Here is a 14,047-nt window from a genome sequence, read left to right on the forward strand (position 1 = left end):
TAATTTCTGTCTCTATTATTATCTATATTGATTAAATACAAAACATATGTGCGTATCGCAGTGCTTACTAATCACTTATCCGTTTTAGCTAATTTTTCGTATCTAAATAATTCTCGCTATAATTGCAAGAATATGATTCACGTTTTCTTTACAAATCGATCATGAATTTTTTATTTAAATCAGCCTCGATATGCGTGAGAATTCTATTTTTTTAATGAAATTCTTAACTATAGCTATTGAGAACTTTTAAGAATATATGTATAACATATAATATATATTATTATATATTTTACTGTATAATATAAATATATTACATACAACAATATATAAATAGAATTTAAAAATATATATATACCTATAAACGTTAAATTTATATCATATATATGTATACATACGTAAAGTAAATTAATCGGCTTGAATTAAATTCTTTTAATTTTTAAGTAATTTAGTTGTGTGTGTGTGTGTGTGCGTGTGTGTGATTTGATTCCAATTTTCGTGAAGGAAAAGCCGATTTCAAATTTGCAAAGACGCTTGTAAAGTTTAATACGGGAACCTATATACCTCTCGTATAACTCGATTATAATTAATTACCGTGGAGAAATTTCCTGTTTCATATCATATCGCGTCCCTCCTTCGTCGGTGTACTTGCAGAATATACTTCTCGCGCGCTAGGAGATAGCCACGCTCAGACCGGCCAAATTCGTTTTGTCGTCGCCGCGCCGGCGTGATCCTCATCGTTATCCACCGCGCAAATATTTAAGCATACCGCGTTCGTACACTTTGGAGATTACATGAGAGAAGCTCGGTTCGTTTCGTCCGACTTCATCTTCAACAACACACTGATCAAACCCCGGTATGTTTCGCCAGGCGCACGAACTTAATACGAAACCATCCGTGCCCGTGGCCATCTTTCACAATTTGCCGCGCGTGCAATGAAATCGACGTTGAAGCGAACCAGCGAATAATATATACAATTGAGAATCTTTTAAAGGATTCCTTCGCAGCTTCACATATATCTATATATGTTAAACGTGAAATACGTTTAGCAAAAAGAGCATTCAACTCATCTCATCTCATTCCTATAAGAGGGTTTTTATACAGGGTAAGTTTATTTCTTGTCATATTTGCTTAAAATTTCAAGAATCTTCTTGCAAAGATGACAAGAAGTTACTTTATGTATCTTTTTATTGTGAAACCTGTGATGCTTTGTGTAGATACGATGTTGATTTGTATAATACGGCTTGCCTTGCATGCAGATAAAGTGCCTAGGGACACCGGAGACGTACACACAGCACCGGCTATACCTATCAGCGGAAGTCTGCAAGCGCGATTGAAAGTCGAGAGAGCTCTCGAATAGCCCGATTCGCTCCGCCCAATCTCTATCTTCACCATCTCTATTCGCGTTTCGAACGCGTTTGGCGAACTTGGGACCGCTTCCGAGGGCTTCCGTTGCGGATATCCAGTTTGATAGTTTAAACCGGATATTCGACGCCTGCCCCTCTCCCTCCCCGTTCTCCTCCCCCCCTCCTCTCTCTCTCTCTCTCTCTTTCTCTCTCACCGACAAGAACGGAGAATGGAAACGGCGAAAGGGTTGTAGTTTCGAAACGCGCGACGGGGTGGCGGTGGCACTCGGGCGGCTTATAGCAGCGCGAGACGCTCATCTGCATTTCAAATCGCACGCCCGCGCGAAGATTTGTACGCGCGCACACCTTTCTGCGAGGGTGGGATCCGAACGTGTACAGCATCGTCCGGGAACGGACGCTCGGACGATCGGACGCAATGTCAAAACTGGCGAACTAATGAATAAAGCGCACGAGATGTCATACCTCACGCTTATGATTCAAAGTTAGCGATTTACACTTAATAGCGATCATTTATACGCGATTCAATAATATATCCATACGTGGCCCGACTTCTCACTTTGTCAAATTGATAAAATATATACATATGTTGAAAGAGATACATGCGTGCATGTTAAAAGAACGATTTTGCTGAAGTATATCTAAAAATTTAGTCATAAATGCAAATATAAAAATAATTTTGTGGACCAAAGTAATTGTATGTATATGATGTATAATATATACGCTCAAATTGGTTGCTAGAATTTCAAAACTTTTTACATTATTATTATCAGGTTTGAGCGTTCTACGTAATTATTTTGATGGCCCAGCAAAATTATTTTCAGATCTGTATCTAGCTCAATTTTTAGATACTTTGTCAAAACTATTTTTTCCGTGCAGTATTAAACTCCATTTTTTTCTAATTTTATTTTATGTACGTTAAAAACGCAAGATAGATTGTTATCACTGTAGATTTTATTCTACTAGATTAAATTTTTAGCCAACGTTACTCCCGTACATTATGCAAATGCATCTGCAACGCGTATTCTCACTTCGCTGACGGATTGCGCGCGCGTTGCATGCATGTATACGCTTGTGTATATCAAAGACGCGTCGCTCCGTGCATGCCCGTGATTGTTTTCGCCCGCATACACGTACGTACGTCGAGGGATAGCGTGTACATAAGACGGAAATTCCGCTGCCGTGGATAGCTGCTGGGCCCTTCCTCCCCCGCGCTCTTCCCCTCGTGCGGCAGAATTGAGCGGCCGCGGATTTACGGTAAGCGCCGCGCAAACGAAACGAGCGGAAGTCGACTGTGCTTCCGGATCAGACGGCTAGGCGAAAGTCTGCTGCGGGCTTCTCTGTCCCGATTAAACTACGCGGAAATCCTATCGAGGTGCAGACGCCATTACCATGCGATGTGTACACGCCACGTCCGCGGTGCTTGATTGATTAATTCGGACGGGAGCGGCTTGTTTTGCGACGGCAAAAAGTGAACTTTTAAATTTAGTTCGTCGGGCGACCTTAATCTTTAAACCACTACATCCCAAAAAATCACACTAACCACAATGTCGGTCTGACAGATCGCTATTGTACTCTCGCCAATTTTATATAAGTTATGTATAATAAAAGTGTATGTTTTCTGAATATTTGTGATGGGGAAAAAGAAAACTATGTTTTAATGTGAGGGTTATAAAAAAAAATCTCGTATACAATAGAAATAAAATATATTTAAATGGAGAAAAATAAGAAAATGGTTGACAAGTAACGTTTAAATAGCGATCTATGAGACCGATATAGTGGTTTAAAGGTTAATCTAATTCTCTGCTTAACAACATCCTTCTTATTCCTTCCTAATTCAGATTTCTAAAATATTAATGTAAATAACGTTGCATTAATTTTCTAAAGAATTTTCATTGTAATTTATAGATTCGTGAAAATCTTTTATTCTATGTCGAGTCTTTTATAATTCTTTTATTGAAAAAATGCAATTGTATACAAAGTAAATATACATATATACGTATAATATATATGTATATACATATTATATACGTTGTAATTGCTTTTTTTTCAATGAAAAATGTTAAAAATAAAAATTGCATTATTAATATTTAACCCTGTATATATGTGCATAAACAAGGTTAAATGTCCAGACGAAAAGTGCCTATATGAATTTCGCCGTTGCTGGTGATGGAAGCGATCGGCTGGAGAAATTCATGGTCGGGTATTTTCCGAAGTATAGCGACTGAAACTTCGTCGCCTGCGCCCGAGGCTGCGATATCGATAAGGGCTTACCTTGCCGACCCCGGTGAGCTCCTTTACGCCTATCCTCCTGAGAAGGGCGGGCGGTGCCGGAGGTGGTGACTTGAGAAGGAGCGCGGCGTATCCATTGGGAAAAATGGGCAACTCGTCAGGCCCGATGTTTTCGTCGCCGGATCGTCGTCTACGATGCGGGCTCGACGACAGATTCAATTTCTGTGCTGCCCTGCGACACAAAAATGTTTACAATTTAATATCGTTGTACATTCTTAAACACAAAAATATCTTCTGAGAGATATTTAATTGTAAATAATTATTCGTTCATTGATCTCTCATTCTTCTTGCTGTTATCTCGGCGAATAAAATATTATATATTATTAATACATCATTAAATATTATTTATTCCCGTCATTTCAAGTTTAATCATCAAATTTCAATATCTGTGACGTAAGAACCGGATGTATCAACCGGTCATAATTCGTCAAACAGGCGAGCACATCCAGGTTTACTCTCATTCCTACTTTTCTCGACGCCTACCTTATACCGCGGCAGATGCCGGCGCGACCGGCAGATACCTGCGAAAGGGTCGCCGTATTCCGGAAGGTATGTGTCTCGAGGGTGACTGGGTGACATACTCCGCGGGGCGGGCTTGGTAATCAGCGGAGGTAATGTGCCGGAACCCCCGGTCGTTGCGGGGTTGCACCGAGGTGGCCCGCGTTTAAAGGGGGTGCACCGGGAGCGCTCGACGTCGGCGTCAGTTTTGGCGGCGGGTAGGGAAGTTACGCAGGGTGGTTGCCCTAACTTCTCTCTCCACCCCCCCTCGTGGGCCTCGTTAACCCACGCTCTGTGAAATTGGAAATACCAGCGACCTCTCGCGCACTCGTTCCCTCCTCCCCCCCCCCTCTCCCCCCGAGGTCGACTCAACGGACCCACCCCTCGCATTCCCGCGCTCTGCGGTAGGCGCCTCCATCCGGGGCGCTGTGGAGTGTCATAAAAAATGGAAAATATGGGGGGACACGACGAGGCGTCGGGACGGGACGGACGGTTATCGTCGCGGGATGCAGTCGCTTTGCGCCGCGCCGCGCCGGCCACGTTGTGTGTCTGTCCGTCAAGTGAATCACGTCGTTCGCTGGCTCTTTCGCTTCCGCTCGAGCAGGTGCGAACGAACGACGCGTGAAACGACTTACGAGGATTGCGACGTGTGTCGGCCGACGATTTCTTTAATAGATTTTAGAGCTGATCCTGGAGAGGAGGAGAGAGACCAGATGACTTTATCACGCCATTCGGAGGCAGTTCCCTTGAAGCACAGTGAAATAATAGGGTAATTTTGGGACAGACGACCATAGTTTTCGGAATTGATGGCTACAGTAAAAAAAAACGCGTTTTCCTTCGCCGAAGTAGTGGTTCTCAAAGTTTCTGTTGAGTAATACGTTTTATAAAGATCTAAGGGATAATGGAACTACGGTTTTTTTATCGATTAGGGTTTAAGAAAAGCTACACTTTTTTATAAATTAAAAACAAAATGTGTTATTTAATCAATGAATGTAATTTTATATAGATATATATAAAATTATATTTATTTATTATAGGTATAATTTTATACATACGGTAAATATTAAATTTACTACCGATATCTGCGGATAAAAGAAATTTATAAATTCTTTCTCTTTTCCTTTTTCTCTCCCAGCGTTGAATTGCAAAACATAAACGACAAAAGAATTAATTCCTTTAATAAAGTCAGACTTAGAATAATTTCTGCATACAGAAAAAATGCAACGCGCCATGCGAAAAATGAACGCTTTAAAGTTAATTATGAAACCAGTTAAAAATTGTCAATCCCGTCTCGGATGGCCAGGATACGCACGCAACGCGAGCAAACCGTGTAAAACCTTTAAGGCAATTATAGTATCCCGGCAAATATCGCGCGCAAAAGCTTTTCGGGATGTTTTTTTTTTTTTATTTGGGCGCAACGACGCCCGAATTCGCGTAACGCGTGCGCACGGCTCGTCGCAGCCGCGTAACATCCATCGACAAGCGGAATGTTTTGCCGGGCCCGTTCAAAAGGATTGTTTTCGCGCACTATCAGCGCTGTTGCGCGCAATATAAATGGCAGCGACAGAGGGGAAAAAAGAGCGAAGGTGTGTGCGGGAGGGATCCACACGAGGTCGCCGCGGCTCGTCGTGCCTCGTTTTAACGAGCACGGACTGCCTGCGAAGGCTGACGCGTAAGCGTCACGTTGTTCGCTCCGGAATTTAATGCAGTTTTTCTCGCATCGGGCGAGCGCAGCATCGCGGAGCCTCTCTTGAGTTTTATGCTTGGTTTAATTATTTACAGTCCTCCTTTCGCGGAGAGACTGCGAGAAGAGGGACGGGAGGAAGAACAGGGGGGGAGTTTACGGAGCGGAACTTTGACGAACAAATTACCTACGTCCGAAAAGTTTTGGCCACTTTTAAAGAGCACTCCGGCGTTTTTTTCGACGATGAAAACAATGCAGATGTCTTCTGATTGTTCTTTTTTTTTTACGGCCGTGTATAACGACACTGGCCACACACACATACGCCAAAAAGATAATCGCGTCAATGCATCTTGTGTTTCGCAAGTGCGCGTTCTAGTTGGTTTTAAACCTCGTGGAATAACTATACCAGCAAAATAATATCAAATGTTGCTGCGCATTCTTTACACGATGTGGAATGCGTAAATAAAACATGACTGATCCCGGCGAGATATTTCTGTAATTAACGCAGACACAATTAAGCAGTCTGTCTCATTAGTGGCACGAGTGTTCCCAACGAGAAAGAGGAAGAGAGAGAATAGCTTCTCGCAACATTACACAATAATAAAAATTCACCGCGGAAATATACACACATGAAAAAATAGCTGAAAATTTGATAACTCATTTAAAGCGTTTGTATTATCACATTAAAATATTTATGAAACATATGATATTTAGCAATGTAATCTAGGAAAAAAATATATTTTTTTACAATGTTTACTGTTCTAACGTATTTTAAAATAAAATTTAGAATTTATTATTCAAAAAATTTTATATAAATAATATTAAGTGAATTAGATTACGAAAATGAATATCACAAATAAATTTGAAAGAATTTCAGACTTGTGTTGCAATCATAAATTGAATTATAAACAGAAGCCGAAATAGTGAGATCACAATTAAATCGATCTTATACGTTTCAAATAAACATGCGAATAAACGTTTTTAAAAACTGTGAAAAACTTTATTACGAAAAATATTATGACTAAGGTAATGTTTTTCGCAATAAAGTTTTTCGGTTTTTTAAGATGCTTATTCACGTCATAGGTATTGAAAATCGATTTAATTTTGATTTCACCATTCTGGCTTCAGTTTATGGCTGCGTTATAAGTCCGAAATTAATTCGGCAGTTTAAATGGCTGAATGATTGATTTAAGATTCACATAGAATTATTATTAGCCAGGATCCAGCCTTGACTGTAGAAGGCGCTTTAAAATTTATTTGTAAGAAATTTCAAGTACCAGAATTAATTTTATATAAATCCGTGTCAATTTTATAAAGTCAGTTATTTCATGTGTTATTACTGTATACGGAGAGAATTTTTTTTTAAATTTACCCTGCAAATCGTGTTAATTATAGGACAATATAGTATTTAGGCAAATTTTACTGTGCACTACAATAAGATTTCGCAGTAAAATTTATTCTAGTGCACAGTAAAATTTACCTAAATACTATATTGTCTCACAATTAACATGATTTTCAGGGTAAATTTTAAAGAAAATTCTCTCCGTGTACACAAGCGAAATGGAAATACTATGGTATTTTATCGCTGGCAGTCGTAAGATTACGAAGCAAGCGGAAAGCCCATTCTGAAAGTAATGTATCTTCTATACTTCGCAATATGTGCCTAAGGAAAATCCAAAATAGAACGTGAACGAATGTGGTAGACGCAGGTGCGTGTCACAAAGGCGCAATCTATTTCATCAATCAGGAGGAACAGATGCGTACTGGGTCTCATACATGTATTCAAAACCTCCAATGAAATATCGCCGAAATCCCCATATTTACCCTTGTCATTGACATTTAATATCTTAAAAGCGACGCACAAAATGCCGATATGAATGGAATATTAAACTGCGCACAGTAGAAATATGGCTTTGCATCAATTTCCACAATTCGTACTACTGCATGTAAACCTATTGCATTACTCGTACGAAGTATCTTTTACACCCCAATATTGTATCTCAATTTTCATTGTTTTCTTTGATATTGAAATATAATTAAATAAAGATTAATAATAATAATAACATGATAAGTTCAATAATTAGTGAAAGGTTAAATAATTGTATTAACAAATTTTGTTTATATATATATAAAATATTTAAAAGTATGTATACAAAAATGGAATTCTTGTTGAATATTTTTGATATATTGAAAAATCCGATAAATCTGATAAATTGTATTTATTTTATTTAGCATTCAAATAAAAGCATCTTATACAAAAACAAATTAGAATCAGGCATCATAAAATTTTTCATTTTTTTATCCTTAATTTATCCTTATTTTATCCTTATTTTCTGCTCAATAAGTTATAAATTTAAAATAATAAATCAAATTTAGTTCATAAAATTTATAAAAATAAAAAATGTTAAAATAGTTAAAAATAAATTACAAATTTTAATTTTATAATCTGAAAGATATGTCTGATTGAACGATTATCATCTGTTTCGCTGCTATAATGTTGTGAGTCATACAAAATTGTTGGAATATTTAACAATAAAATTTTAATTAAAGTATTTTAATTTTATTAATGTTATCTTTCAAAATATGAAAGATCATTAGTTAATATTAAAACTAAAATTCATTAATTTATTTTTTTTAGTTATCTTGTTTGGCTACTATTATTGAAAAAAGTCTCATAATGTCTCATAATTGTAGAATTTTTAAACAAAGATATTTGTTTACGCAATAAAAAATTTACTCGGCCAATTTAGCAAAGTTCTAAGGGGTGTATTTTACATCCTGCGTGATTAACGAAGAATTAAGAGAAACTCGAAGCAATAAAAAACATTAATAACGTTTCGGAATGCTATATGACAAAATTTTATTTTTATTAACTTCTACCGTTATTATACCCAATTGTTCGGTGATATTTTGCATTCCAGTTCTATACTCTTAAAGGTCATTTATTTGTTCACCTGTGTTTGGAATGCTTTTCATGAAATGACTAATTTCAGTTATATTGTGAGTGATTTTCCCAGCGGAGATTTCGAGGTATTAATCATTCGTCATTTGGCTGCAGGCAACGCGTTTCACGGTTTGTCGCGTCGCACATCGAACGATTGTAAATTTTTTGCAACGCGCGTTTTTACAGTCTAATAAAAGTATCGCGGATAGAGGGCGGACGAGAGGGAGGGCGGGGTTCGCGGGGTTCGCTCGTAATTCGCGCGGAAATTACACGCTTAATTCGCGATGTTATTTACGAGCGAACGGACACTCTCGTCGACCACCCTCGGGGGAATGGACAGGGGAGAGGTCGAGGTACGCCGCCCTTCTTGGCAGTCCGCCATGTATCTCGGCTTAATCAAGGAAATTATGGCGCGAATCGCTCTAAACGTCCGGTCCCGTTAGTGAAGTCGCATATTTCGCGCCGCGACACGTACGATATCAGCGCGGCGCGCGCGCGCGCACGCTACGCGTGAATTAAAAACTTTTGACGAGCCGCACGTGACGAGGTTTTACGAGCCCGCAGCAGCAGGGGAGGGGATGAGGAGAAGGGGGAGGTGGAACGAGGGCAGGTCGGCCGCGCTAGGAATTTCGTAGGTGGCGGATTAATTAAACAGGCCCGCGCGCGCCAAGAGTGGTGCACACCACAATCGACCTTTCTGCCTGGCAAGACCACGATATATAAACTCGAGGGTGTATGCAACAGCGACGATAATAGCGAGACCGCTAAATAAACGCGCGTATCATGGTAGATGATACGCCGCTTACGAGCAATCGCTGTGGAAAACTGTCCATGCGGATACCCGAAAGGCTGGTCGTCTTTTTTTTATTTGAAAATATATAGAACCGACGCTTACGTGTCGCTTCGTCTTCCTCTTATTCCGCGCACTCGTCAAATGAAATGTTATACGTAACGACTTACGGACCGCCGTTTTATTTCTGTGATTGCTTTAATATTCATGGATCTGTCTCCTGCAGACGAACTCTTTTCAGGATGTAAACCTGCTTTCTTTTTTTAATTGAGAAAATTTCTACAAATTGAAAATTATATTGCTGTCACGCGGATAGTCGCTAATCGAGCTTTATCAATGATACCTCGAGCTGTCTCTTGCACGAGGGCACGCGAAGGGGTTTTGATAGCCACCAATGACGTTGAAAGTTATAAGATTCACCGAGAGCCACGACAAATTATTTGTCGAGACTGGCGGCAAATGAAATTTCTTCCGGACGGATTAAATTTGCATCCTCATTAACTGCTTTTCCTTGCCTGCAGAAAGTTACAAAGCTCCCCGTCGTTCTGTAAACACCTTAATGGACGTCCCGGTGAAAAATCTCCAACACTTTTACAGGTCGCGGAACATTCACGAAGATAGTTCTTTTTTTTTCTTCCCCGTATATTGCGCGGCCCGGCCGGCAGGAGTATCGGCAGCGTGCCTAACGTTATCACGCTCGCTGCACTCCACGGTATCTCATAGCGGGGGATAATTGTAGTTTAAATTCGGCTCTCTCTCCCCTACCCGTTGCAACCGATATCAGTAATCGCATTATTACGTGAATCCGGCTCCCGACCTATTACTAGTGAAGTATTATCGCTCGAAAAGTTAAGCCTCTTACGCGCTGGCTCTACGATCTATAAATTTTACATTGCTCTCGCTTCAAACGCGCGCTCGGCTTTTGGACGAGTCTTCCTATGGGCAGTCCACAGAATGGCAAAATAATACACTTGAGCGCCGTGCGCGATTTAGAATTCTGGACTGAAATTAAATATAGGTACGCGCGAGACAGCAGTATTTTTGTAGCAGAGGTTTAAAAATGACGAGTAATAACAAAGTTACGGAGATATTTTTCATGTTTAAGTCTCTAAAGTATGAGAGAAAGACAGAGAGAGAGAGAGAGAGAGAGAGAGAGAGAGACAGAAATAAAAGTCCGTATTTTACACATATTTATGAGAAATTTTATTGCTTTCTACGTTACACGAAAATACTGAAATATATGTTAAAAAAGAGATTAATGCTTCCTTTAAAATGCATTTCTGAAAAGGATCATATCTTTCGTCCGGCGATAACTCTTTTCCATCATTTTTTTTCCCTGAAATTCGCTCTTCGCGGCTGCATGTGCTCCATATCACTCTCGGGTGTGCGACAAATGTTTGAATAATTCCGCCCGGTGCACACACTTGAGAGAGCGCGAATCGTTACGCGATCGAGCACCCGCCCCGGGTGGAGGATGAGAACACGAGCCGCGAGCTCTTATATATGTAACCACTCCATAAATTACGTAACAGCCCGTTCTCGTCTCTTTTTACTTCGCACCCGTTCCCCGAAGTGCGCGACGTGGCGCGCGGTGGCTCGGCAAACTCGCCAATCCCGTTTGCACCGCTACCGCTGCCGCCGCCGCCGCGGTCGGTACGGTTCTCCTTCCCTTCTCTACTTCTCTATCGTCCTGTCCCGTTCCACCGGGACCTCCGTCACGCACCTTTCTCCGTTCGGTTGCCCGGAAACGGAAAGAAAACACCGACGGGATCTCGCCAGGATAGATGGAGAGCACATTCGAGAGGACGTCGCGCCGCTCCTCCGGGGTTCTCCTCTTCGGATAAATCGCGTCGCTCTCTGCACGTCGAAACGACAAATTCCACCCACGTTTCTACCCCATTCTACCCCCCCCCCCCGCGCGCTTTCCCTTCCCCTTCTGATTGAATTGCCATAATCGATCCATGAAAAATCCCGACCGCGTATTCAACGGCCTCTCGCATTACCTTCATTCTCCCCGTGTTTTTCTTAGTCCGGGCGGCTCCTGCTCTCGCGCTTCATCCCGGCGAGATAATCAAGAGTGCATTTGCTTTAATCCTTATCCAACCCGTCTCTACCCTGCGCCACGCACTTCTCGTTTCGCTCGCCCTGCAGCCCCGTCTATTTTTTCGAGATTTAAATCGACAATCTTGCGTGCTTCGTTTTTCAGCAGATATAAAATCTTGTTTGTTAATAATCGCGCGATTTTTCCCATCGATTTTTGATATACGAGTCACCGTCGTTTCGTCATTCACCTTTATTATTTTACCGACGTTTTTGATTATATTCTTGTTGCGACAAAACTCGAGTGTTTTATTCGCAAGTAATTATTTATTCATTATCTTTCAAAATATCGATTCTGATTTAAACAATCCCTTATGACTTCCTACAGTCTGGGTTACATTCTAAAATATTGCCTTCAAAGAAAATTTTGCTAAAAACCTGCAGTAATTTGCGTAACACAAGTTATAGCTTTTTAGTACAATTTTCCTCGAAAGCAGCGTTTCGGAATGTAACCCTATAGTATGCTATCAACGAGTAAACTTGCAGGCAGTATAACTGGCTGCATAACTACCATATTTGATTCTTTATTTCGCGAGGAATTGCGCTGCACTCGTAAATGAGAGTTTATACACTCGTGTAAAAAGCGCCATCGACAATAACTCGCGACCTCGTCCGCGGATAAGCGAACTTCGGCGCGTTGCCTCGCGGGTGAGACTCGACGAGTCGATCTTTTTTACCGCGGGCACGCGCAGCAGTAAATCCGCCGTAGGCGGTTCGTGAAAGTATCGCGCCCACGAGAGAGAGGCCCCTCGTTTGACTTACATTGGCGTGCACGGCTCTCGTGTCGTAAATCATACGGGACGCCGTCAAGAAACGGAGTAGCAGGGCTTTGAATGTTACGATCGGGAGGAAGCGCAGATGTGTCTCAGCTGGTCGATCGCAGCAAAACTCTGATTGAATTGCTCCCGTCGTTTGCCCGTATGTAACAAACCGGCTGTCGTAGACAATAGTCTGCAGCGTAACGCGTAAGCTTCGACGCGTTGTGCAGAGAGACTCTGTATTGCGAGAGAGACGCGAAGAAGATTGTAAGAAAAAAAGAAAAACCGTAAGAAAATACAGTCGAATCTCAATAACTTGAATCTCAAGGGACCAGAAAAACTGTTCGAGTTATAGAGTTTTCGACTTATTGAAATTCGAGTAAAAGAGAGTTAACATATGAAAATTCGATTTACGGAGGCTTCGTACGAGAGTTTATAATTTTCCGATTATAATGGCTTTCAGAGGAAGAAAATCAATATTTAACAGTGAATTATTTATTGCATACATATGATAAATGTAACTACAAACAAAATATCAGGCTATTACTCCACGGTTACACATAGCTACAACTTTGAATTATAGAGGTAGCGACAATGGAAGTTCGACTTATAGAGATGAACTTCGACTTCTAGAGGTCTGGTCACTTTAAATTCGAGTTACAGAGGTAAAATATATATTTAAATGCCTGACAAATAATTCGAGTTAAGGTAAATTTAATTTGATTTATAGAGGTTTTCCTCAGCGGAGCGGAAGGGGATGAACAAAATTTTCGTCTTATAAAAGTTTTCGAGTTGTAGAGGTTCGAATTATCGAGGTTCCACTGTACATAAAGTACGAGAGAGTAAAAATATTGCTCACGAACACTCGACAAAAATAAAACGAATTGATAACGATGACATCTGTTATATAACGTGTCTAAATTTTTGTGAAAATTGAAATGCATATGTGGGAAACTTGTTTTCCTTTTTATATCAGACATAAGCGTTGTTTGCTTTAAGATGCATTAACGGCAGCACGAAAAATTTCGGCCTGCGAAAGAACGGTGGCTGGATGTTCCAGAAGCTTCACGGGTCTCCCGAAGATCGGTACTGAAGTTCGGAAACGCCCCAGCGCGAACCCTTCGTTTCAAGCCCTTCACCCTCGTCTGCCTCGCCGCTGTCGAGTCTCGTAAGGTGCCGTGCCGATCGCGGTGGAAAAAAATAAAGAAAGAAAGGGAAAGAAAAGCGCCCATTGCTCGTCTCGGTAGTTTTCCGTAAGAGCTGTCGATATAATTTCCTTTCTACATGAACGGTTGCGGGAGAAAACATTTCGCCCCGCAGGCATCTGGAATGCATCCCCCGCGATCTCCGTGAAGGGATGCGGCTTTCGTTACTTTGCGGCGGGGTGAAATTCCTGACGTTTTTTTTTCTTTTTTGACGAAACGTCCGACGTCGTCGGAGAAGACGTGGCGTGCGCGCGAGCGAGCAGCGAGATAAATTCGTCCGCAATCGCGCATGAATAATATTTATCTTGCGACAAGCATTATACCTGCTCTCTCTTTCTCTCTCTGTAGCCTTGCACTTCTCTACGCATTCATGGGTACGATATATTACTTCGTTCTCGGGTCTCCCTTTCTCTTT

General features: G+C 41.0%; 1 protein-coding gene across 1 annotated transcript in view; it reads right to left on the reverse strand.

Moving 5' to 3' along the window:
- LOC105451832 (kinesin-like protein CG14535) overlaps nucleotides 1-14,047 on the reverse strand; it is a 169,809-nt gene that overhangs the window by 130,132 nt on the left and 25,630 nt on the right. Inside the window, exon 2 of the mRNA XM_011692521.1 lies at nucleotides 3,636-3,825. Within this exon, the coding sequence (XP_011690823.1) occupies nucleotides 3,636-3,825 (190 nt within the window). The remainder of the gene's footprint in view (nucleotides 1-3,635; nucleotides 3,826-14,047) is intronic.

The sequence above is a fragment of the Wasmannia auropunctata genome, unplaced genomic scaffold (assembly GCF_000956235.1).
Source record: "Wasmannia auropunctata unplaced genomic scaffold, wasmannia.A_1.0 LD336043.1, whole genome shotgun sequence".
Classification (NCBI taxonomy): Eukaryota; Metazoa; Arthropoda; class Insecta; order Hymenoptera; family Formicidae; genus Wasmannia; species Wasmannia auropunctata.